General features: G+C 44.8%; 1 protein-coding gene across 4 annotated transcripts in view; it reads left to right on the top strand.

Moving 5' to 3' along the window:
- The window catches only part of ARHGEF3 (Rho guanine nucleotide exchange factor 3), a 304,041-nt gene that overhangs the window by 150,599 nt on the left and 127,327 nt on the right, over positions 1-26,115 (top strand). For all 4 annotated transcript variants that reach the window (XM_012765619.3, XM_076008798.1, XM_012765621.3 and 1 more), the window contains one exon: positions 19,766-19,828. In XM_012765619.3, the coding sequence (XP_012621073.2) occupies positions 19,766-19,828 (63 nt within the window). The remainder of the gene's footprint in view (positions 1-19,765; positions 19,829-26,115) is intronic.

The raw sequence follows: 26,115 nt of genomic DNA, 5'->3' as shown, positions 1-26,115 counted from the left end.
AGTGCAGGGCTAGAGCCAGGCTGTCCGGCAGAACTTTTTGCAATGTCAGAAATGTTTTGTGTTCTCTCTGTCTTGTGCGGAGGCCGTTAGCCACAGGTGGCTGCTGAGCAGCAGTGCTCAGAGTGGCAGTGAGTGGCTAGTGCAGCAGAGGAGCTGAGTTTTTTTGGTTAGTTTGTTTTGTTTTCTTGAGACAGAGTCTCACTCCGTTGCCCTGAGTAGAGTGCGATGGCGTCAGCCTAGCTCACAGCAGCCTCACACTCCTGGGCTTAAGAGATCCTCCTCCCAAGTAGCTGGGACTGCAGATGCACACCACAGACACCTGGCTAATTTTTCTATTTTTATTTGGTTTTTTTGTTTGTTTTTTTTGAGACAGTCTCACTTTGTTGCCCAGGCTAGAGTGAGTGCCATGGCATCAGCCTAGCTCACAGCAACCTCAAACTCCTGGGCTCAAGCAATCCTCCTGCCTCAGCCTCCTGAGTAGCTGGGACTACAGGCATGCGCCACCATGCCCGGCTAATTTTTCTATATATATTAGTTGGCCAATTAATTTCTTTCTATTTATAGTAGAGTTGGGGTCTTGCTCTTGCTCAGGCTGGTTTCGAACTCCTGATCTTGAGCAATCCTCCCGTCTCGGCCTCCCAGAGTGCTAGGATTACAGGCGTGAGCCACCGCGCCCAGCCGAATTTTTCTATTTTTAGTAAAGATGGGGTCTCGCTCTTGCTCAGGCTGGTCTCGGACTCCTGAGCTCAAGCAATCCTACCACCTTGGCTCCCAGAGTGCTAAGATTATAGGCATGAGCCACTGTGCCTGGCTGAGCTGAGTTTTACATTTTATTTAATTAAAATGTAAATTTAAACAGTCACATGTACCTAGAAACTCCCATATTGAACAGCACAACTCTAGAGATTTGATCTTATTAGAGAAATGTATCATTTTTCACCTACCATGTTGGCAAAGATTAAAAAGTTGGATGACACTATTTGGCAAGGGTGGCAAAAGCTTTTATGCGTGGCCCCTGGGAGTATAAATTAGAGCAGGATTTATAGAGGACAATTTGGCAATGTTTATCAAAATTACAAATATACATTCTCTTGGATGCAGCAGTTCCATTCATGGATATTAATATTACAGAGTCTCCCAGGCATGTAAACTGGTTTATATAAAAGGGTATTTGTTGCAGAAGATTGGAAACCACATACCTACCCAGTCATGGAGGACTTAGATTAATAAATTATGGCACATTTTAAAAATGTAATTTGCAACTATTGAAAAAATGGGGCCATTTTTTATTTGATGTCATGGAAGGCTTTCCAAGATATAGTGTTAAGCAAGTGTAGAGCAATGTACACGGTGTGTTAGCATTTGGGTAGATAAATGATTTGCTTATTATGTCTAGAGGAGCTCTAGAAGAACGTAGAAGGGGCCAAGGACTGTGGTGGCCTCCTGGGAGAGGAAGGGTTGGTTGGGGTATGAGAGAGGTCTACTTATTGTATATATATTCCAAAAAGGAATTTAATCTCATGCATTTGCATTGCCTATTCAAAAAATAAATATCTAAAAAATAAAAAGAGGAAACTTCTAAGGGAAGTGTGAATCAGAGAAGCCTTCTAGAGGAGGTGACCTTTCGACTGGGTTGTAAAAGATACAGAAGAGTCCTTCAGGCAGGAGAAAGGCTGAGGCTGAGAGGCATGAGTGGGCAGGACAGGTTCAGGCACCCATGGGTGCCCAGTGTGGGCAGAGAACTCAGTATGTAAAGGAGGAAAGTAATGGATTCTGGACAGATGTGGATTGGCCAGATGGGAAAGGTTTAGTGAGCAGAGTTTGGACTTCATGAGCCACAGGCAGCCAGAGTTGGCTTGAAGGAAGCAGGAAGTGACGTGACTGTATTTGTGTGAATGACAACGTGGCAGAGTGGAGGGTGGGCTGAAACAGTGGTTCTTAAAGTGTGATCCAAGGACCCCAATTAACTGTTCTTGTTCTTGTGGTGTTTGCTGTAATTTGAAGCCACTTGGATCTTCCTGAGGGAGGAGAAATTGGGCCTTTCTCTGAAGCCTGACCTGGGCTGGTGTGTGGGGCATTAAGCCAAGACCAGAGGCGTGGGCATGCAAGTGCAGTGCAAGAGTGTGGATCGCCTTCTAGGGATGTTCCCGTGCCCTCGCCTGGGCAGGCCTTCCTGCAGGACTGGAGCCAGGGCCGGCCTCCCTAGCTGCCACCTGTGCAGGGTCCTGCCCTGAGAAGGGCCACATGCTTGGCATGCTGCTCTGCTTTAGTCAGCTATAGACACAGTACTTTTTGGAGAAAAAGCCCCACACTTTCATTCTGGGGCAGAGGGTGCAGTCCCATGGGTGGGGGGCTGTCCCTGCTCTGTGCATCAGCCCTCAAAGCGCTTTTGGATGAAACACTCATTTTATCATTTCATGCATTTCTTTTCTTTTTTGCTTTCTCTCTCTCTGTGTATATGTATATTATATACACATACATGTTTACACACATATGTATGTAATTATATACGTACACACACTATAGATCTTCATTACTCTTGGACTCCATGTCTGTGAATTTGCCTCACCTCTATGGGAAGCCCCAGGCCCGTACCTGTGGCGCTTTTGCCGTCGTTCACAGACACGCGCAGAGCAGCAGACAGCTTGGTCTCCTGACCCGCACGCTCCCGGCTGAGGCTGAACAAGGTGATGTGCTGCCCTCTTGTTCCAGCTCTCATACTGTGAGCAAGTATCCTTTCTGTGGTCTGTCTAGTGCCATGTTGTTCACATTTTCATGCTTTTTGTTTGTGATTTCATTGTTTAAAAGGAATCCTATGCACAGTGCTAGAGTGCTGTCTAGCGTTTCCAAGCACAAGAAGACTTGATGTACCTTACAGAGAAAATATGTGTGTTAGATAAGCCTCCTTCAGGCATGAGTTATGATGTCAGCCATAAATTCAGTGTTAATGAATCAATCAACAATATACAGGGTGTCCCGAAAGTCTCCATACAAAGGAAACATTTTGTGAAATTTTGTAATGAATATTTTGTAAATGTACATTCAGCTACAATTTCCCATTTTCCCTATGTGTGGTGACTTTGGGGCACCCTGCATGGTAAGTGAGGCATCTTTAAGCAGAAACACACATAAAACAAGGTTATTTACTGATTGGTTGACAAAAATTTACAACCAGAGGCTCTCAGAAACTTAGCCTTGTGTTTCCCCTAGGAGCGACGGTTTAGCATTCACTCACTCAGTGTTCATGGTACCGTTATGTAACGTAACTGCTATGAACAGTGAAAATCAACTGTGTGTATGTATGTGCGTCTTTGCCTCTCTCTTGTTCATTACCCTTTTTGTCCTGTCTTTCTTTCTTCTCCTAATCCCTTGTGTTTTTGGTTCACTTGCATTGACCATTGGGCCCTCAGGGGCACCCATGGAAACACCTTTGTTCGATGCACCTTCTTTTTGTGGGTCACCTTCTTTTTGCTGTGCACGGGTCCTGCTGGTGCCTGAACACAGACCTTATGTCTCAAAAACATCATTTACAGATAGGGCTATTGTGATCTGTATTGAGGCAAATCAAGACTCTTACTTATTTCTAGAAAGAGTTTTCCAATCTCTGCCATGCTCATTGCCTATGTTCTCCCACCCAGCAATCCCCTTGACCACATGTTGTCACAAATGCACGGACTGTTAGAAAGAAACTTTAGAGGTCACCTGGTCTAACTCCCTCAGTTTACAGAGAGTGAAACTGAGCCAGAGAGGGAAAGTGAAATGCCTATGGTCACAAAGCTGGTTCTATGGCCTTAAAAAAGTAGATGGCAACCCAGGTAATGGTTGTTCCAAGTGACTCTATTTTGCTATTTATCGTTAAGAAAAAGATAACATCAGTTGTGATCTGGCAACTTTGGATATAAAGTATAAAACAGATTTCTGCAAATTGTGTACATTGTAACAGCGGGAGCAGATGAGTAAATGGAAGTTGTAGAGCAGCATCTAGGTTTAACTGGGTTTTTTACAGAAGCATTTCCTATCTGCACTCAAGGTGTCTAGATGTTTGCAACATAGAGGGTCTTTAAATTCTCAGTTAAAGGGTGATTTTCATGTTCAAAATGTTTGTTAGAACACTTCCAAAAGTGGGCATCACTTGGTCCCGACAACATGTAACATATAGTTGAGAGTCAGGACTGTGACTGCAGAGGGGAAACTGCTCCAGACCAACCAGGAAACAGACCGAGCAGGCCAGCTTCCCGCCCTCCCACCTCGCCGCCACTCCCTCCCGCCCAAAGAGGGGAGGAAGAAGGTTAAGTAAAGATAACATGCACATCCTCAAACAAAGAGTGGCTAGCCCTTTTGTGTCGCCCAAGCGCTCCCATTTCCTGTGGCTAAAGTTAGACCTATTAGATATAAATTTCATTTTTAATCCATGACTGGGCAGACACAAGGTACAGTGCCAGGAACGGTCCAGATCCTCTCCATAAAGGACGGGGAAAAAGGAAGAGTCCCTTTTCAGTCATCCCGGGGGAGAGGGCCACAGAGAGTTGCTTTTTCTGGACTTGTCATAGTGGCAAAATGCACGGGGCAGTTACTTTGTATGACAATTATGAGAGGCTCCTTCCACTCCGTCTGCAAAGAAAGTGTTTTCAAACCTCACTCATTTGTAAATCCCCTTTGACCATAGCCCTTAACATTGAAAAAGACTTAATAATTCTTTACAAAGCAAAATATGAAAGTTTTTCCTTTCATACTTATCTTTAATGGAAAGTTTATATTACTATGATAAATAGAAAACCAGTATGCTTGCCATAAATAGAATGTAACTATTAAGATAAATAAATATGCACAGAACAATGTAACTAAATTCTAACTAGATGCTGTTGCCTGAGCCTCTTTGCACCAAGAAAAGAAAAATTGAGCTTGATAAACATGAGGGGTGTTAAAGCTGAAGCAGCCCCAACTTGAGCCTTTCTTCTTGATGGAGTCAGGATAGAGGATGAACTGACAAGGTGATGACTTTCTCATCGTGGGGTCTGATGCTGATTAGAGGCTGTCGTCGCAGACTCTTCCAGCGCCGCCCATCTGGCCCGGCCACCCCAGATCCCATCTGCAGGGACTCCTGTTCACACTGTGGCTTCCTATCTCCTTCTACCTGACAGGGTTTCCAGCCAAGGCAGCGAGCATCCCCATGCACCCCACCCTCCATTAATGAGGGGAGGAGTTGGGGCATCGAAACTACCCACTTTTACCCCTCAGTGCAAAATCACGAAGTGTGCTTCACGTGCTCCCTCGGGTGGTCCCAGTGGCTGGGACTCCAGCTGCCACAGCTGTGACCTGCTGGCCCCGTGATGTTTGGCTTCCCTCCTGTCTGCCATCTCACTTCCCCACTCCCCAGCAGTTCTCCTAGGGCTCATCTCCCGTGTAAATAGCTGATACCTACATCTTTACCCCAGGATCTGCCTTAGGGGAACCCTGAACTAAGACAGATGGTGAGCATATGGTACTAAAGAAAGAAGACATGCCTAAAGGTGTTTTTAAAAATAGATACATATAGTTAGATTGGAAATGGAAGCATCAGAATGAGTCCATGGTTAGACACATACACATTCATATTTTTTCCTGTCTCTATTTAATGAGAGAACACAGAAGCAATGACACCCCAGGAGCAAAGAACACACCTAGTGCCCAGATCTTGGTTTCTAAATACCATTCTCCACTAAAAGGAACTGGGGCTCCTTGGAGAAAAGGCTGATTCCAGGGCTGGGGCAGGGAAAATACAAGAACAGCCTGGAACATCTTTTTGTATCAAAAAGTAATGAAGTGCTCTAAGAATCATGGCCAGCTTTATTTTAATATAGTTTGTGAACAAGCTGGACACAGGCACCAGCTTGCAGGGCTGTCCCTAGCCAACTTGGGGACAATCTGAACATCAAAATGAATAATGATAGTAACAGGTTACAACCCACTGAATAAAGCAGGAATCTCTGAGCCCACATTGATGTAAATAAATGAATAAATAAATAGTGGAGAAGGAAAAAGCTCTTTTGAACAGGAAAATGCTAACTCATAAACATAAAAGGGATGATGGAGTTAAAAATCATCAATGCTGGCCGGGCGCGGTGGTTCACGCCTGTAATCCTAGCTCTATGGGAGGCCGAAGTGGGCAGATTGCTCGAGGTCAAGAGTTCGAAACCAGCCTGAGCAAGAGCGAGACCCCGTCTCTACTATAAATAGAAAGAAATTAATTGGCCAACTAATATATATATAGAAAAAAGCCGGGCATGGTGGCGCATGCCTGTAGTCCCAGCTACTCGGGAGGCTGAGGCAGAAGGATTACCTAAGCCCAGGAGTTTGAGGTTGCTGTGAGCTAGGCTGATGCCACAGCACTCACTGTAGCCTGGGCAACAAAGTGAGACCCTGTCTCAAAAAAAAAAAAAAAAAAAAATCGCCAATGCTGATATGCTAACATTTCATGAGGGATAAGACATTTCCATAGTTTCAGTTTACTTACTACTTAAAAATGGAAAAATAGTAACTTTACAATGGAGAAACTTAGAGGATGTCCCTTGAACTAAATAATCAAAGCAAATGTCACCAATATTGGGACAAGCTGATACCATGTAGCTTCTGATATGATGTACTGAGAAAGATGCCATGTCACTTCTGTCATATTTGTATGAAAAATGCACAAACTAAAAAAAAAAGGTGCTCTTTGATCACTCTAAATGTTTTTTTTTTAATGCATAACCTGAATCTAATCATGAAGAAACTTCTAATAAACCCACATTGAAGGAAATTGTACAACATAACTGGCCTGTACTCTTCAAAATTGTTAAAATCAAGAAACACAAAGAAAGCCTAGGGAACTGTTTCAGATTAAAGGAGACTAAAGAATACACGACAATAAACACAATGCAGGGTCTTGACTTGGCATCTGGACCAGGAAAAACAATAACTATAAAATATATTATCAGAATAGTTGGCATGTTTTAAAAATGAGTGGTGAATGAGTTATTTTGTCAATGTCAGCTTTCCTGCTTTTGATAATAATTATGCTGTTTAAGAGGCTCTTGCTCTTAGGAAATCCACACTGAAGTATTTAGGGGCTGAAGGGACATAATGCCTGCAACTCATTCTTAAATATTTAAGAAGAAATATAATTTATATTCATATGTCTCTCTCTCCGAGAGACAGAGATAAAGCAAATGGAGCAAAATGTAAGCAATCAGTGAATCTGGGTAAAGAGTATTCAGTAGCATTTTGTTTTAGACTTGCAAACTTTTCTATAAGTGTAAAATTATGTTAAAATAAAGTTGGCAAAAGTAAGACAAAACAAATTTACAGATAACCTGCACAGTCTGCCCTCTTCAGGGACTCCCACGCCCTCTCCCCGACCACCCTGGGCCCTCAGGCCTGCTGTGCACTGCCCACGGGGCTCTGTGGGGCCTGCTGACCCTCCGCGCTGCAGGCCCGCAAGCTCCTGTAGGGCAGCCAGTCAGCCCAGACACCGCCGCAGGATCTGGTTGGGTCTCAGCTGGGGCACAATTCCTTAGGCCCAAGAAGAAGACGATTTAAGGATTATTTAATCAAAAATAGCTCTCCTCCAAAAAAAAAAAAAATCGGAAAGTCTCATAAGAGGCTGGCTGTTTGTCCTTAACCACTTCGGTACGGCGTTCACCAGCTGCGAAACCGTGCCTACAGCCGGCGCCACAGCCCGCACGACAGCTCGGGCCGTGCATTGACCGCGAGCCCGTCTTGGCTCGCGTGGTGAGGAAAGCTCGAGAGCACTGAGAGCTGGTTTTGCTTTACTTGTAATGTAAATCAGAATAGGTAACATAGACATGTATGTTTTCATTACGTTATTTTTAAATGCTCACAATTTTATTTTGATAAATGAAAAATTAGAAAAGTCATATCACAGCTGTCAGCTGAAGTCGCTGTGCGCGTTCATCTGTGGCTGTCGGCTACAGCCGACGCCGGGCTATGCGTGTTCATCTGTGGTTGTCGGCTACATCTGACGCCGGGCTGTGCGTGTTCATCTGGGTCGTGCGTGTTCATCTGTGGCTGTCGGCTACATCTGACGCCGGGCTGTGCGTGTTCATCTGTGGTTGTTGGCTACATCTGACGCCGGGCTGTGCGTGTTCATCTGGGTCGTGCGTGTTCATCTGTGGCTGTCGACTACAGCCGACGCCTGGCTGTGCGCGTTCATCTGTAGCTGTCGGCTACAGCTGACCCGGGCTGTGCGCGTTCTTCTGTGGCTGTCGGCTACATCTGACGCCGGGCTGTGCGCGTTCTTCTGGGTCGTGCGTGTTCATCTGTGGCTGTCGACTACAGCCGACGCCTGGCTGTGCGCGTTCATCTGTGGCTGCAACTATAGTCGATGATCGTACCGAAGTGGTTAAAGGTGTCCCTCTCTCTCTGTAGGAAAGAAACAACTATAAGTACGGTAACTGTAGTAATTACCCTTACCCTCAGAACAGTGGACTTCAGTATGCCAACAAAGCCTCCTAATCCATGTCCTCAGTGTGTGGCCTCTGGAGGCCACTGGAGCCTCAAGAACAGCCATGGACTGTCCCTATGACAAAGGTCCCTCTCCCTGCCCAGCTAGAGGTCATTCAGCGCAGGGGAGGCACCAGCCTTCAGCATGGTCCTGACTGACTTGGGAATAATGCTCTTGCAGTAGTCTGCAGAGAGGCGGTCAGAACACCGTGAAAGCCAGTTAGCATTCCTGATGTGGTGTCTGGAAAGATGTCAACTGTGATTAGAGGGACACTTTCCTCCTGCACCTGTCTTTGAAAGTGGAGGAGGGGCTCACCACAACCCTAAATTACAGGGAGGGAGGCAAAGAGCCCCTAAACACCAGGGACATGCAGGTATTCAGGGCATTCCTTCTTTAGCGGCACTGTCGTGTTCTGTCAAGTTCTGAGTAAAAAGTAAGAGTTGTGACGAGCCACTAATGGGCTGCAGAGAATGGGAACAGTACTTCATGCTAAATTTTCTAATCCTGAATATTTGTTTCAAAGTCCATCCCAATCACTTTTATCCTAAAGTCTGAAACTGAGACTTGGATTTTGCATGTTCAAAGCGTATTTATCCAGCATTTAATCTATTTCGAAGGAAAACAGTGTGTTACTAAGACTAGGATTCTTTCATGTCCAGAACTTTCCCAGCATTTCTAAGGCCTAACTCAGCACACAGAGAAAGCTCAACAAATGTTTGTTGACTGACACATGTAAACAAATGAACTTGCCTACAAAATGGCAAATCTAAAGATGTAGAATACCTTTTCAGGAAGACTAAATGCTAACAAGTACTGCCATAAAATATCATTTTTGATTCTGGAGCCCGTGACATTTCTGACTTTTCACAATAGAAACCCAGGAGCAATAGGAGACTCAGACAAATGAATTTTATTCTATAGTTTCATTCATTCAACAAAGATTTCATTGAGTACGTATTGAGTACCAGGCACTGTGCAAGCTGCTCTAGCTACATCAGGTAACAAAAGAGATGCAGTCCCTGCCCTCAGGAAGAATGTAGTTGGGTAGACCCAGGTGATTCCAGTGTGAACCAAGCCTGAGTCCACACCTCAGAGCTGTCCCCCTGGGCCTCAGAAAGCTGGGGTAGTTGTCTGCCAGCTCCCGTCCATCATGGGTAGAAGGCTGCTGCCAGGGGCATTGGCTCCCCAGCCTCTCTGGCCCGTGGAAAGCTGAAGTGTGCAGGGCAGTGGTGATTGTGGAGGGGACGTGGGCCGGCGGTATCTGCCACACAAGGGCCTGGACCTGACACTCATAGAGGAGCCTCAGTCAAGTCATTCAAACTCTTGAAGCCTCAGTTTTCTTATGTGTATTAACTTCTTTGTGCCGCTGTAAGGATTGGCTATAATGCATGTAAAGCACCCAGCAGGCAGTGGATTCTTAACAGACAGTTGTTATCAATCCCAGCAAAGGGAAGAGAGTAGGGGCTACTCTGAGCAGCCAGAATATGCAATGAAGAAAACAAACTTCAGCAACTGAGACTGCGAGTTTCAACATGGGAGACAACGCCAAATGGTTCTGCAAGGGAGCCTTTTGTTTATTTAAAGGAATGTCCTGATTTACAGGTCCGCTTGGCAAGGGCAGCCCATTTCCCTTGCATTTTTTATCTCTGCTATGTGCAGCCAATTACTATGAGGACTAGCTGTTCCAGACACCAGTGGCCAAAGGGAAGCCTTGTTCTCCCTGTGGTTAAAGGCCTGTTGGCGTTTGGGGAACTGCTCATGTGTCCGTGGGGTGTTGTGGCTGATAAGGTATCACAGCACTGGGGGCATTTCTAGGTTGGAGAAGGCAAGAGCACAAGCAAAGCATGAATGAAGAACTGAGAACTCTCCTTGTAATTTCAGGTTCTCAGTATTATTGGGGATGATAAGCACTTTGAATTTGAATCATGCATTTGGACAGTCTATGTTGATTGGTTACATGGAGCAATTTTCTATAAATTAAACAATTATTTGGACATTCCCTAAACTACATATAGATGGATAATATTTTTGTTGATAATAGCTTCAAACAATTTCATCAGTGAAGAATTTTAAGAAATAGGAGTTTATTGTAGTATTAAAAAATGAGTGAATAAACCAATAAAAGAGGGTCAGAGGAGCTCCAGTGATAATAGTGTGTTATAAACCAGGGACTTTGATGAACCCAATTCAGTGCTTCTGAGAGCCAGTAGGAAAAAATATTAAATAATTATAGTAATTTAGAAGGCTTAGAAAAAAGTGCTCTGGTTAATTTGATTCTGTGCTCTTGTCACACTCCACTGTTGAACATCTGTGTGAATATGAAACCCTTCTCCCACCCATAATGGGTGTTTTCCTGGGACAATCTTTCTGGAAAATTTTCTGGACAATCTTTCCAGAAAACAATCTTTCTGGCCAGCCCTCTGCCCTGGGTAGACAAAGTTTCCGTTTTTTCTCCTGCTCCTCTGGCCTGGACTGTTTCAGGGAGAAGAGTGGTCTGGAAATGCCCGCTGAATGGCAGTCCTGCCGCTGGCAGTGCAGGGGGTGCGGCCCTGCAGGCCGGCCGCCGCTCCCTGCTCCTCCCGTTTACTTGGTTGGACACTTTTTCCTTCCCGTGGGAGAGGAAGACCTTTCCTCGGCCAATACTGTCTCAACTGTGCTTCCAAACAAGCTAAGGCCCAGGCGTTCTGTGGCTAAAATCGTAATAGGGGTTTTTCCTGGTTGGCCAAAATCAAGTTAATGAGTATACTTTTAGACATTTTAAGTGTTTTCTTTATGATTTTTCCCCTGGTGCCTGCACTCACTTGCTGTTACTGCTGCTGTTGCTACTACTACTACTAGTTAATATTTGAGTAGCTATTGAGCGCCAGGCTTTGTGCGAAGGCCGTTGTGCACGTTGATCTATTTAACTCCCACAACACTAGTGGGGTACTATTAGTGTCCCCATTTTATAGATAAAAAAACTGAGGTTCAAAGAGGTGAAGTGATATACATAAGGTTCCACAACAAATGTATGGCACACCTAAGATATAAACTCACAGGTCTGACTTCAGAGCCCCCTAACATCTTCAAACTATAGTTAATGACATCCGGGCACAAAATTGCATATTATGTTAGTCAAAATTATTTGCCCATAGCTCAGAAAGCATCACAATTTCCAGGTTCTCTACCCTCTAAGCACATTGAAGAGAATCTAGAAAAAAGTCCTAGGGCTCCTGGATGCTGGAAAAGGTAAGATGTTTTAAAAAGGGGAAAGAAAAAAGCCATGTATTAAGAATGGAGCAGGGTTCCCTCTCTCGATCCTCCTGCTCACCCCTGGAGCTCTAGACCAGAGAAAAACAAAATGTGGATTCTCTCCCTGCTCAAACGTGAGTGTAGCAAGCCAAGTTCCAGCTAAGGGCAAGTACAAGAACACAAAATCCTTTGCTAATCTCTCCCCAAGGAAGGTGCAGATGAAAGGCAAGGCATCAAAAGGCAAAGCCTCCAAAGCCACCAAAGCTGTTTGCCAGCAAAGAGATAAATCGAAAAGGTTCAAGATCTGCTTTAAATTGAATAACTGCAAACAACTAATGAGGGACTATTTGCTGCCAAGTCAGGAGCCGCACTCTGTCCGTCAGTGCGTTTTGCTGCTCTGGTCACCTGGTTATTAAATAGAAAAGCCCTGAGATTAAATAACAGGGTTGTTCTGACACTAATCAATTCAATCTTAGCCATTTAAAGCTAAGTGAGGCTTGCATTTGTCCTTGTCTTTGTGACAAAAGTGGAAATGACACACTGCAAACGTGACCAAAGGTATCCAGAGAGCATCTGTGGGTAGCCCTCTGGGGCCAAGCTGATGGAAGGGGTCTGACAGCATCTCAGAGCTGCTGTTAGCCCTCAGGCTCCCCCATCTCCAATATCCTCCCTGCCTCCCTCTTAGTGTCAAATAACAACAAAGCAATTGTACCAAGTGACAATCATAGTAATAGTAATTATAGTAATGGTGATAGTAGCAATAATAATTACCATTTTAACCCTTGGCACTTGCTTGCTTTTTTCTTGATTCCTTTATTCTACTCAGGATTTAATTTTTTAAATACCCCAGATTTTACAAAGTGTGGCAGTAGAATAAAAAACTGGAGTTTCTTTTCATATAAACTTATTTATTTGGATTTTTTATATTTTAAATTATTGATACATTCAAAGAAAAATTTTAGTCTCTATAATTTTTGCTAACCATGTCGAGTCACACTCAACATCCAAGTGCAAAGGATTAAAAAATCCCTTGCCATATAGCTGGCCCTGTTCTAAATATTTTATCTCCTTTAATCCTTGAAGTAACCCCATGACGGAGAAAACAAGGCTTATAGAAGTGTTTTATAGACACTACTATACCCCACACACTTAGAACCTGCCTGGCATGTACTAGATCCTCAGTAAATACCTGTTGAGTGAATGACAGAATAAAGAAGCCACTTGCCTAAAGTCATGTCATATACCAAAAAGTGGAGCTGGATTTTGAACTCAGTCTGTCCCATTTGTGCTTTTTTTTGGAGACAGTCTCACTCTTGTTGCCCTGGCTACAGTGCTGTGGCATCAGCCTAGCTCATAGCTCAAACTCCTGGGCTCGAGAGATCTTCCTGCCTCAGCCTCTCAAGTAGCTGGGGCTACAGGCATGCGCCACCATGACCAGCTAACTTTTCTATATATTTTTAGTTGACCAATTAATTTATTTCTATTTTTTTAGCAAAGACAGGGTCTCGCTCTTGCTCAGGCTGGTCTCGAACTCCTGAGGTCAAACAATCCGCCCTCCTCGGCCTCCCAGAGTGCTAGGATTACAGGCTTGAGCCACTGCACTCGGCCGCCATTTATGCTCATAATTTCCTTGAAATATATAGGTAAATGCTTTGTGAGCCTTTTTATATTGTTTTGAAACACATATTATGTTTAATTGTATTTTACATTATTCTAATATATTAATTTAAGGGAAACATATGTTTTTAAATAATACAAATGGAGAAATAGCATCACATGGCAGAAAGACCAGTGGTCTGGCAGTCAGGCTGGCCTCGGGAAAGTCCCCTCCCCCGCACCCACTCACGCCGTGTCCTTGAGGGAGCTACTGCAGCCTTCCTGAGCTGCAGCGTGGTCTCTGTGAAACACAGCAGTGCTTGCTCACGCTGTGTTACGGAGAAGCTTAAATGGGGCGGCCCACTGAACTGGGAGTGCAGCGCTTGGCTTAGAACAGGCGCCCGGTGCTGGCATTGCGTGCCTCCTCTTGTGTGTTAGAAGGCGCCTGGTGATTCTCAGAACTGCAAAGGGTTCCAAGAGGAATTTGGGTCTTGAGGGGATGGAAGCCATGCCAACTAAGAATAAGATATTAAGGCTTGGACCAGGGCCAGCTCTTCTGAGAACCCGTCTGCTGATGGGTGCCGTCAGGATCAGGGCTCTTCACAGAGAGCCTCCCTAGAACAGCAGGAAAAGCAGCTTGTTCATGGGCAGTTTACTGATGAGACTTAGACATCTGCCTAGTGCTACCAGAAAGTAGCCAATCTTAAAAGGAGATAGCCACACAGTGGCTCAGGAAACAATAATGCATTGTGGAAGTGGGTCGGAAGGTGCAGATGAAGGTGCAGATGAAGGCTTAAAGATTCAGGACAGCAGGGTGGAGTGATCAGCAACAAGTCTCTGGCAGAATTCACCTGGTCCCTACAGGGGCACTCATGCCTCTCTGAGACCTCACATGTGAACATGTGTCCAGCAAGGCTCTGCTCTTTTGCAAATCAACAAAGGGACCTCCTGGTCTTTTTTTGAATCAAGAAGCATGGGAGGGCTTTTACAGCACTCCAGCCCATCTAGAAATTGTCGCCATCAAATCCGTAATCTATGGGGCTAAGGACTCAGATACTACACGCAGGTCTGTCGTTCCCACAAATTCTCCTCTGTAACTGCCTTTCCTCCTCACCCCCAGATGGGTAAGTAGGTGTTGAGACAAAGAGTTCAGGTGCCATTCAGCTCATTCATGGTTCGGCTCTGCTGGCTGTTTCCCTTCCGTGTGAGGTGTTATCTATCTTGGATTACTTGCTCTTCAAGCACAGGGACTCAGGGTCCATGTTGTCACTTAAGGCAGTGCATGGATAGACTCGCTGGTCATGGGCACTTCAGCCTTGGACAGATCTGACATTCCTTCTTGTAGGAGTAGAAATGGCCAGAGTCCCACTTGGATCAATGTCTAAACAACTGTGATTTCCTTTAACATGTCTATGTATTTTACAAGAAATAAATGCCACTACTAGTAAGGAAAAAGCTCCTTCTTATTTGAAAAGCAAGAATGTTAGCTTGAACTCGCAGGTTTTAAGTCTCCAGAGAAATCTGAGGTTGAAGAATTTCAGCCTTCAGTGACCTTCGCTTTTGAGGTTTTGATTTAATTTTGGTGGCCAGGTGGTTAGCGGAAGGGAAGGGCGTCCCCTCAAGAACACTGGCCTCTTTTATTCAGTCCTTCTTTTAGTTGCCCATTCAGAAATTATTCACTGACCTACTGCTCTGCGTAGGGCTTCAGGGGTTTAAAGATCTGTGCTGAAATCAGAGAGCACAGACTATAGCACAATTACTGGGCTCACCCAAGGTACTTTGTTTCCATGGTTGAAAGGGAAGTAAATTTGACAAGAGTAACAGGGTGGGGCCTCAGCTCCTCATATTGGCTGGGAACCTGTCAGAGCAAGTGTATAAATGCACAACTCACACACGGTGTCCTTCCTGCCTCAGAACTCCCCCAGGTCACCGAATGCTGGTCACTGATGCAGAGGAAGGAAAATAGCAGGGACTTTGCGCAGGCCCTAGCCTACCTGATGGCAGGCAGTGGGAGCTCTTAAAATTGGGAAGAACCACAAAATTGGGTTGGTCTAGACAGTGTGCTGTGGTCTTCAAGGTCAATTCTCTAGTACAGAATAAAAGTTACAAAGGTGTGTCCTCTCACATTACTCATGCTCAACACTTTCTTAGACCTTCTCTGCAGGTATGATGTGCTGTCCCAGACTCTGGGATAGGACAGCATGGTGGGGAAGCACAGAGCTTGGAGTAGGACAAATCTGGGCCTGAATCCAGGCTCTACCACTTGCTAATCGTAAAACCTCGGGCAAGCGCCTGCTGCTCTCTGAGCTTCCATCTCCTCCTCTGTAGAATGAAGGTAATTATGTTATAGTTCCTACCTACTTCATGGCCTGGTCGGGAGGATGGAATGAGATCATTATATAAGGATTTAGCTCAGTGACTGACATTCAGGGAGTGTGTAATAGGCTAGCACTGCCATTATTATTAGTCTTACTATCATAATGAATTGCTTTGAAGTTCAGCATGAGTGCAGCATCCTGCTGCAACCTGTGCTTTCTGAGATGCTCATTTGTCCATGTCTCCATGGATTGTTTGCAACTGGTGATTTCTTCCAAGAGTTGTTCTGTAGATAATTGGCATGAGCTCAGCTTCCCAATATTTTAGAAATTCCAGTTCCTGGGAGATGGCATATGCAGTTCTTGAGTGTGGCTCTTCCACCTGCAAGCCCTTTATCCCCTGGGTTGGCGGCGCAGGCCTGGCTGGTGGGATGGGTCCCCTCTACTGTCTCCACTTGTTCCCCTCTGAAGTAATCGGTGAAGACGATAAGCTTCTCAATGGGAAGAAGACCAAGGGCATCAACAAAAATAATGAAGAGATACTATTTTGGGGGATGCTGGCCATGTAGCAGGTATTGTACCAGGCTCTGGTATTGTGACCATGGCAGACCAAGTCTTGCCTCCATGGGCTTATGTCTCATGAAAAGGTCAACCAAAAACCAGAAAACAAACAAACAAATAAAATGATCTCTCAAAAATGGGTCCCCCTGCTAGTCTCTGTCTCACCACCTTGCCTGGCTCATTCACAGCCGAGATCACAATCTGTAATTATTTTGTTTTCTTTTCACCCTTAACCAGTGGGCAGGGAACACGCCTAGCTCATTCAGTGCTGCATCCCGGGACAGGGCTCTGCATGTCAAAAGTGCTCAGTGCACACAGAGTGAAGTTACAGATGATTGAGCAATGCCTTGTGAAGTTTTTGCTTCGAGCCCAGAGTTTAAACTTCAGGCTGTTTTTTTTTGTTGTTGTTGCTAGTTGTGGTCAGTCACCATTGTATGTAATGAAAATTAGAAAGAAAATCCACTTTCATAATCCAAGCAGCTTTTTTTTTTTTGAGACAGAGTCTCACTTTGTTGTCCAGGCTAGAGTGAGTGCCATGGCGTCAGCCTAGCTCACAGCAACCTCAAACTCCTGGGCTCGAGTGATCCTTCTGCCTCAGCCTCCCGAGTAGCTGGGACTACAGGCATGCGCCACCATGCCCGGCTAATTTTTTATATACATATCAGTTGGCCAATTAATTTCTTTCTATTTATAGTAGAGACGGGGTCTCGCTCTTGCTCAGGCTGGTTTTGAACTCCTGACCTTGAGCAATCCGCCCGCCTCGGCCTCCCAGAGAGCTAGGATTACAGGTGTGAGCCACCACGCCCGGCCCAAGCAGCTTTTTTATTGTAAAGTGTGTGGGTTTCTTAAGGAGATCATTCTATCCCAGATTAACTGTCTGTGGCTTAATTAAAAAGGCCATTAGAGGACATTTGTCTTCTGAACTTGACACTTGGGGTCTGTGGAAGTATCTGGCAGGGACTGGGGTGTTAGGGAAGCTGGGTAGTGTGTTGAGTTGGCCTGAAGATGGCTGGGTACCTGTGAGGTGAAGGGCTTCCCTTATTATCCTGTCTCATTCACCGTTGTGGTATCTAGGGGTACCAGGCTACTATCAACATGTCAGGTTGGCAAAATTGTTGAGCCCTGGGAATAGAAGTATAACACCATAAAATTCTGTTATCTGACAATACCAGGTAGCAGCAGACATCTGTGTAACGTGTCGTCTGTGAAACACATAACAGGAGCTGCCATTTATTGTGCACATACTATGTGCCAGGCCTTGCCACATATCACCTAGGGTCCTCAATGCAGCCTGTCTGGCAGACATCATTTCCCATGTATGGATAACACCCCAGAGCCTCAGCCTCCTCATGGCACCTCCCAAGTTCCCAGGTGTAATAGTGTAGCCTCTCAAGGCAAGAGAAGCTGAACTCAGGGAGCGCATGGTTTACTCTAGGCAGCAGAACACCCAAGTAGCTGTTCCTCACACCACACCCAAGCACATGTTGCTCATTGATCACAGCATTCTCCCATTTGCTATGCCATGTGGTCCTTCTCCATACAGTGCCCCAAGCAGACCCTACCAGACATTCCAGGTGGCAGGTGGGCCATAACCTACTGCCACACATACTTTAAAGTGTGCAGGGAAAGGGTTTTTTGCCCTAGGAATTAGAATCCTGGATTCAGAGTGTTACACTGTAGCCATGTAACTTTGAGCAAATTGCTTCTCTTTCCTGACCTCAGTTTATTTACCTGTAGCATGGGAAATCCCTTGCCTGTGCCCACCTCAAAAAATCCCCGTACAAAATAAGCCTGTGAATTACTTTCACTGACACCACAGTGCTGTTTTTAATTGTACCTGGATGGTGAGTCAATAAGAGCCAGGCCCTTGTACAAACATGAAGCATCCTCAAAAATGGCAAGTGTGCCTGAAGTGGCTGTTGGCACCATCTTCTCAAGCCCCCACCACCCCCTAAGCGGAGTGTCTGACATCCTAAACATTGCTTGGTGAGCTTAATAGTGCTGATTCCTGGGGGCCATCCTGGAGTGGCTCCTGGCATCTCTGAATCAGTCCTCAGGTGATTCTGTGCATGTGGCATCACTGCTTCAGTGGAAAGATACAGAGATCTAGAACTCTGCTGCTCTGGAGAGAACCATGTTCGCCTCTGAGATCTGAAGTATCTAGGTAGCTGCCTATGCAAAAAGAGGCCCCAGTCCCCTCCCCCCACCCTCTGTCTGGCAAACTCTTATTCTTCCTTTAGACCTGTTCAAAGCCTCGTCCTCTGGGAAGACCTCCCTCACTGTGCTTCTAGAGTCCTCCAACCCATGTTTGAAGCACCTGCTGTGTACCAGGCCCTCTGCTAAGGTCTAAAGTGCGTTACTGCATTTATTCTTCTCCCTTTGAGAATAGAAGCTAATGTCATCACCACCACCCCCGCCCCTCACCTTGGAGTTGAGAAAGGGTTAAGAGAAGTGAAGTGACTTTCTCTAAGATGTTTGCATCTTACCATGTTATAGTCAATAGTAATAGATCTGTCTCTGCTACATGATGGTGTGGCAGACCTTTGCCTGACCTTTGCATTCCTGGGGGCAAACGCAGGGCCTGGCACATAGTAGATGCTCAGCTACCTTTGTTGAAGTGAAGAAATTATTGAACAATTATAGTAATATAGGCAAGAGCAGCTCCGGCTGCTTTCCAGTCTCTGCCTTTGTGTAAGCTCAGGGTTCTGATAGAGGAGAAGGAGGAGGAGGTAGACTTTTTTGGAAATTGAAGAGTCCAGATGTCTCTAGACTCTCTCGTTACCTCAGGCCAGTGATTCTGGTCTTTTGGTAGCTTGGAGATTTAGCAAGTCATGGATTAGGGACTTAAGAAACACTTGACTGGTTGGTTAAGCTAAGGATGCAGAAGAGAAATGAATGTATCTTTGATGAGCTTTATTGTGGTTTGTAGATGAAATTTCTTTTCTTTTTGTGAAAAGGAAAAAACATTTTTCCAAGTCTAACTTGGCACACTGCCTTAGTCAAAAATTTATAAATTCATTTCAAATACAATTATCTTCAGTTCAATAGTGACTTTTGCTGAATTTGGGGTTTTATGGCTACAAAATAGGAAGGTTAGAGAAGATGTCTGAGGTTCTTTCCAGCGTTGTGGTCTGTGATTACATTCGGACCTTGGCTGAGTTTTAGAACAAATTTAAATCACCCAAGTACAAGGCAGCTCTAGAGATGGAGTATCTTCAAGTGAATTAGATTTTCTTTCCAGTCTAATCTCTTCTTACAAATTAGTCAGAATCTGAACTTTGTACCTGAATTTCTAAGCCTTGACATATGTCGACATTTAGAAAAGGGAAACACAGAAAGAAACCAACTGTAGCAGCATGAATAAGAATAATAATATAAACCAATTATCCTAGAGCTTAATAGTTCCTCCTAATTCTCAGGTCCTCTTAGAACTGTTCATTTATGTAGCTTGGTTAAAGGTTTGAGTAGCATAGTGGAACCAGTAAGGATTGCATGTGCTACTTGGTTGCTTCTTTCTTTCCTTCATCAAAGCCATACTCTCTGTTTACATTGGAACTTTGTTTTATCATTTGTTTTGCAGCGAAAACGGAAGCAGAGCACCCAAGATGAAGATGCTGCTAGCCTTTGCAGTCTCGACATAAGTGTAAGTGAATTCTTTCTGCCTCCCCTGACATCTCCGAATGTTATGTTTGTTAATACACCGTGTACTTGAAGTGGGCCTCTGGAATCTCACTCTGGAAGTTATGACTTGGGAGAAATTTTTTTTTTTTAATTCATTTCACTGGAGAAAGCTGTGTGGACAACTTAAACTTCCAAGCCGAGTTGTTTATCACCTATCTTTTCTCTCCTAAAATGAGTTGTGAACTCAGTGCATCCAGGTAGAATCTAGATAAATCCTGTTGCTGTTTTAGAGGCTAATTCAAGAAGATGGACCAGCCGCGTATCCCCCTTGGGGGGAGGTTAGTGGCTTGGCCTGACTCAGGCAGCCGGTGACCCAGAGGCCGGGAGAAGACTCAGCGGTGTGGTAGAGAGCCTCTGGCTTCGGTTCGAGTCAGATTCTATACTCACCATTCGTGTGACACCTTTCCTCACCTGTTTCCTCATCTGCAAAATAGGGCTGAAAACTTAGCAAAATTTTCATGAGGATCAAATAAGACAATAAAAGTGAGAGTACCAAACACATCACCTGGTATGTACTAGGCACCCACCAAACGGCAGCCTCGTTGTGTTTTCCTCTAAGCAGAAGTTTGCAAAAGATGCCTACGTGACTTGGGAGTGGAATGCAGGTGATGACGGAGGTGAAAAGCGTCCTTGGATTTTTTAGGCCATGTCCTTGGTTGCTTACTTTCAGCAGCTTCCTTTGCATGGCCTCGTTTCTCCCCACTAACAAGATTGGAAGCCTACCTGGGCCCGTGACACCTGGTTACCCAGGAGCCGGGCGTGGGGTGGGAATTCGGGCCCTCTCTGTCTCCCCGTCTGTTCATCTTGAACACTTCCCTGGGTTTAAGCGCTGGGCTTTGTAGGTCCATTCACGTTAGGCCCTGGTCTGTCTTCTCTACAGAGACCTTGAAAGCTGCTCTTATGAGATGAGAGGGCTTCCATGCTAAGAGTCAGGAACCAGTCTTGATCTTGGCTCTACCTATAACTAGCAGTGTATCCTTGGGTGAGTCATTTTCCCTCTCTGGGCCTCAGTTTTGTCATTTGTTTAAAAAAAAAGGTTTGAAATCAGGTCTAAAATATTTGTGGTATGTGAAACTCATTGAATATGGATTGTTAGGTAGTCATCCGATGACATTTATTTACCAGTATAAACAACGTTCTTTTAGTTATTTTTAATTATTACATATTTTTGTATGATGCAAACAGCCATGATGGAGTGAGCCTGAGCTGGCATCCAATCAATGCACTTGAGTGTCTTTATTTTCCCATATGGTGTTTGTCTGTGCCCGTCTTCAGACCACCAGATGAATGGAGTTGGGCCAGCGTACTTGGTTGCCACAGTGACAGGACAAAAAGATGATGTTCTTCTCAGCTTTACTTTAATCATTGAGTATTTTGCTATTGACAAGTGAAGTCTTGGAACTTTCCTTATCAGCAATAAGAATTTTTGTGTTTGAATTTTTAAAATTTTGTGGAAATCTACTTTAGAATTTAAAGACTGTCATGTAAAGACTGTCAGCATTTACAAAGCCCTTAGCTGTCATGTATTCCAGTCCCCTTACTTTGCAAACAAAGAAGTAGAAGCTCAGGGAGGTGCAGTGACCCAAACAAGACTTTAACCCAGGCCATTTCTAAGATCATGCCTCATCTTACATTTTTCCTCAACTATATATTGATATTTATTTTTCAGGAAAGCATGTCTCCAGATTTGTTTTGTTATCAAAGAACTACTAAATTCTCTTATATTAAAGAATACTTTGGCCGGGCGCTGTGGCTCACGCCTGTAATCCTAGCTCTTGGGAGGCCGAGGCGGGCGGATTGCTCAAGGTCAGGAGTTCAAAACCAGCCTGAGCAAGAGCGAGACCCTGTCTCTACTATAAATAGAAAGAAATTAATTGGCCAACTGATATATATATAAAAAAATTAGCCGGGCATGGTGGCGCATGCCTGTAGTCCCAGCTACTCGGGAGGCTGAGGCAGGAGGATCGCTTGAGCCCAGGAGTTTGAGGTTGCTGTGAGCTAGGCTGACGCCATGGCACTCACTCTAGCCTGGACAACAAAGTGAGACTCTGTCTCAAAAAAAAAAAAAAAAAAAAAAAAAAGAATACTTTGCAATTAAGAGCTATAATTTGGTTTTTTTCTTGATTGGCATCAATGGCCTTGCCTTCCCATCAAGGTCATTTAAGTCTCAGAAAATGGATAATTCAACTGCTTTTCCTTTCTCCTTGTGCATCTACAGATAATGTTTTCCTTTTCTTAACCATCTCATGTGTCATGCTTTGTCACAGTAAGGGGACTTGTATAGAAGAGAAGTCTACCCCATCACCAACAACAGGGCCATGCTTAGGGACTCGGCTCTGGCCAAACTCATTTCTGATTTACCTGCCATTTTTCCTGGATCTTGGCAAACAGGTTTCCAGAACCTGCGCTGAGTTTCCTCCACTTACTGCTGTGTGGTGGTGTGATGGTCATAGAATTGGAAGAGCCCTAGGCGCTGTTGGAGGGATGTGAGCACTGCTGCTTGCAGGCTCCACTGCCCATGAAAGTCATGTGGGGAGACAGGAGGTGTGGCAGATCCAGATGTGGCCATGGCGGGGTGGGACTGACTTTCGGAGCCTCGCACCCAGCCGACACTCGGGAGAGATGAGTTGAATTGAATTCAGTGGTGGGGTGGAGCCACACAGGAGAAGATGTTTCACCAAAAAGGCAACAATAGCTAAGTGAACATCTGAGTCCAATAATTTTTCTCATAAAGAAATGGTTTTGTGGGCTACCCAAAGGGGTTTTATCTTTGTGCTTTTAAACGGTGCTAGCCAGTAGACTCTCAGTCCCTAACAACTGGCAGTATTACTGAAGAGTTGTTCTGAGTCTGCTTCTATGTGTAGTGGAAAGTATCTGAGAGAAAAAAGGTGGTTCCAGTGGATGGCTCATGCCAGAGGACGCTAGGGTTTGGGAGAGTAATACGAGTAACTCTCAATTTCAGTTCCATTTAATGAGTGGAAAGATATTCACCAGGTGTGTGCTTTGAACAAGAAATTGCTAGATGAAGGGACAGGTGTCATTTGGGGACCTGGTTGAGTTTCTATGGAGTCCCAGCCCAACGCTGGATACATAGTGGGTTCTTGCTAAATACTGTTGATTGATGAGTTTATTATTTATTTATTTTTATTCTTCCATGTACTTTTAAATTTATTTTTAACATCTGTTTATTTTTATATCAATAGATTTAGTGGGTACAATTGGTTTTTTGATATATGGATGAATTGCATAGTGTGAAGTCAGGGCTTTTAGTATAACCATCTACATTGCACCCGAAAGGTAATTTTTGATCCCTATCCCCTCCCCTCTCCTCCCTTCTGAGTTTCCAAAGCCCATTACACCACTCTGTATGACCATGTGTACCCATCCTGATTGATGGGTTAAAAAACAAAAACAAAACCAATGAGCTCCCCTAATGTGTACCCCTTTTAAAGGATCTGTGACATAAAGTTGGGAAATGTTAACACAGATGAAATTGCACTTTGATTAAAAGGTAAGTGCCATACAGAACCCTTCAGGGTGTCTGAATGATGATACCACCAGACATTCCCACTGACACGGTGCTTTGTTTTAAAGCGGTGGGCGATGGTTCTGTTAGGTGCCTGCGGGGGAGTTTTCCTATTGAGCCCCTCTCCAACCTCCTGTTGAACTCGGACTAAAGGGACCAAATAGGAGTGAGTGAGCTAAGAGAAGAGCTAATTCTTACAGAGGGTAATCCTCAATTGTTAGGGGGAGGGGATGTGTCACTGACTCTTTTGGGGTCTGATGATAGCACTGGGCTCTCAAAAATTTTAACGGTGATGTGTGATTTTAGGGGTTCGTGGACCCTAGCCAAGATGCCATATTAAGAGTTCCTCTTACAGGCCAGGCGCGGTGGCTCACGCCTGTAATCCTAGCGCTCTGGGAGGCCGAGGCGGGCGGATTGCTCGAGGTCAGGAGTTCGAAACCAGCCTGAGCAAGGGCGAGACCCCCATCTCTACTATAAATAGAAAGAAATTAATTGGCCAACTAATATATAGGGAAAAAATTAGCCGGGCATGGTGGTGCATGCCTGTATTCCCAGCTACTCGGGAGGCTGAGGCAGGAGGATTGCTTGAGCCCAGGAGTTTGAGGTTGCTGTGAGCTAGGCTGACGCCATGGCACTCACTCTAGCCTGGGCAACAAAGTGAGACTCTGTCTCAAAAAAAAAAAAAAAAAAAAAGAGTTCCTCTTACAGAGGAAACTGGAAGGGCCTTAAAGTCAGGTGACGGGTGACGCATCTCCAAATAATTGTTCTCCCACTCTCCACCCCAAGCAGTTAGTGAAAAATGAATTCAGACTGGAGAGTCATTGCTAGTTGGCGATATAATTGGTCTCTGTTTTTTTCCACCACTTCATCCAATCCCCTGGCTGAGCCCCCAGCTTGCTGGCAGGATAGAACACAACTATTCTAGAGGAAAAATGAAAAGCAATGCACACTTTTGAGAACAATCTGCAAAGTGCAGAAGGCTCCCAGCAGCTGCCTACAAATCTCCTCTCACGTCAGAGGACACGAGTGGGAAGGCTTCAGAGAGCTCGCCTCCCCCACAGAATTTCAATTTTCTGCTTTAAATTCTAATGTGTAAGAGGTGCCTGAGCGACAGGCTGTGGCCCCCTAGAAAGGCTCTTGGTGGGAGAGGCAGGTGTATTTTGAGGGAGGAACAGCCCAGCACTGGGACCTCCTTTGCTCAAAACACAAGTGAGCTCTGGGTGGACATAAAATAGCCTCCAATGACAAAATAACTTAGAAGGTGAAAAAGAATTATGTTCTTTTCAAAAATTTGGAAAATGTGAACAATACAGTACAACAATCCCACCTCACAGCAGTAGCTACATTTTGATGTGTTTCCTTCTTGTCATTATACGCACACCTTTACAATTTTTTCGTTATGAAAAATATTTCAGGCATACAAAATGGTATAAAGATAGTATAAAACCCCACATAGCTACCATATGACTGAAGAAATATGTCTTTAACAGAAAAGCCAAAGACCCTTGCAAAATGCTCACTCTGCTGACTTTGAAGTTTATTTCTGCCTTGCCTGTCTATAAACTTACTAAGTACAAGTATCTCTAACTAGCATATATATTTTAACCAACTTTTAAAATTTATATACAGTTTTTACACACAAAATTTATACACACGGTTTTTTAAAATTGGGATCATAACACAAATTAATTTATTCCCATATTTTTCACTTACTATATTAAGAGCACATCACCATATCTTGAAAGATTATTTTTAATAACAACAGAGCGAGTACTTTGTCACATGGATGCACCAGCTTTATTCAACCAATCCTTTACTGAGTGCTTAGGTAAGTTCCAGCTTCGCACTATTATAAATAACACTGATGGCTATCGGAGAATATCTTTGTGTAATTTCTTTTATCAGTAGGATAAAGTGTGAGATATGAAATTCCTGGCTAAAAGGGTATGGATATTTTTTGAACCTGTGAACTGGTTTATACCCCTCTGGCAGTGAAAGATGGAAATGAAGTTTAGACTGTCTTGGTGGAACCCGCATGTGTGGGGGATTGTTTTCAGGTTTCTTTGGCCCATTTCTCTTCCCACTGGCTGGCCCTTTGCTAAGCCTGTGACTTGAGATGGGACGTTTGCTTATCCCCCACCCTTTAGGGGAGCCCCCTGGCAGGGCCCAGGCTCCTCTTTTGACTGGTGGTGATGGAGCTGGTAGTGCTTCCCCGCGGGGGTGCATGGCCAGGCCGGGACGGGGTAGGACAGGATTGGAGCTCACTTGCTTCCTGCATTTGCTTTGCCAATTTGCAGCCACCAAGATGAGCCTTATTTAAGCTCCTGGCAAGGAATACTTGGGAAGAACATGCCCACACCTCTCAGTGCTTTTGAGATCCGTATGTTGTTGTTATAACATCTCTTCTGTCCCCTTTGAAAAGTCTACACAGAGGTTCACGTGGCAAATGCTTGAACCTCACCCCTTCCCGTCCCTCTAGGGAGAGGAGCTGAGGAAGAGCTGAGCTGCAGCTGGAGCTCACAGGCACGGTCGCAGGCCCGCGCTGCTTTGCTGCGCAGCACCGCTCAGCGCCTCTGTGGCCTCCTCGCCGGCCTCTTTCCCATCTGTCCTCCACACTCCAGCCAGCGCCATCTTTCTCAAGTAGAAATCTGTCTTGTCATGCCTGCCTTCAGACCCCCAGAGTCTTTGCAGCGCTTCCAAACCTGGCACCATCTAGCCCTACC

The sequence above is a fragment of the Microcebus murinus genome, chromosome 1 (genome assembly GCF_040939455.1).
Source record: "Microcebus murinus isolate Inina chromosome 1, M.murinus_Inina_mat1.0, whole genome shotgun sequence".
NCBI classification, from domain to species: Eukaryota; Metazoa; Chordata; class Mammalia; order Primates; family Cheirogaleidae; genus Microcebus; species Microcebus murinus.
The sequence above is the reverse complement of the archived record's forward strand: the minus strand, read 5'-3'. Positions and strand labels throughout refer to the sequence as shown.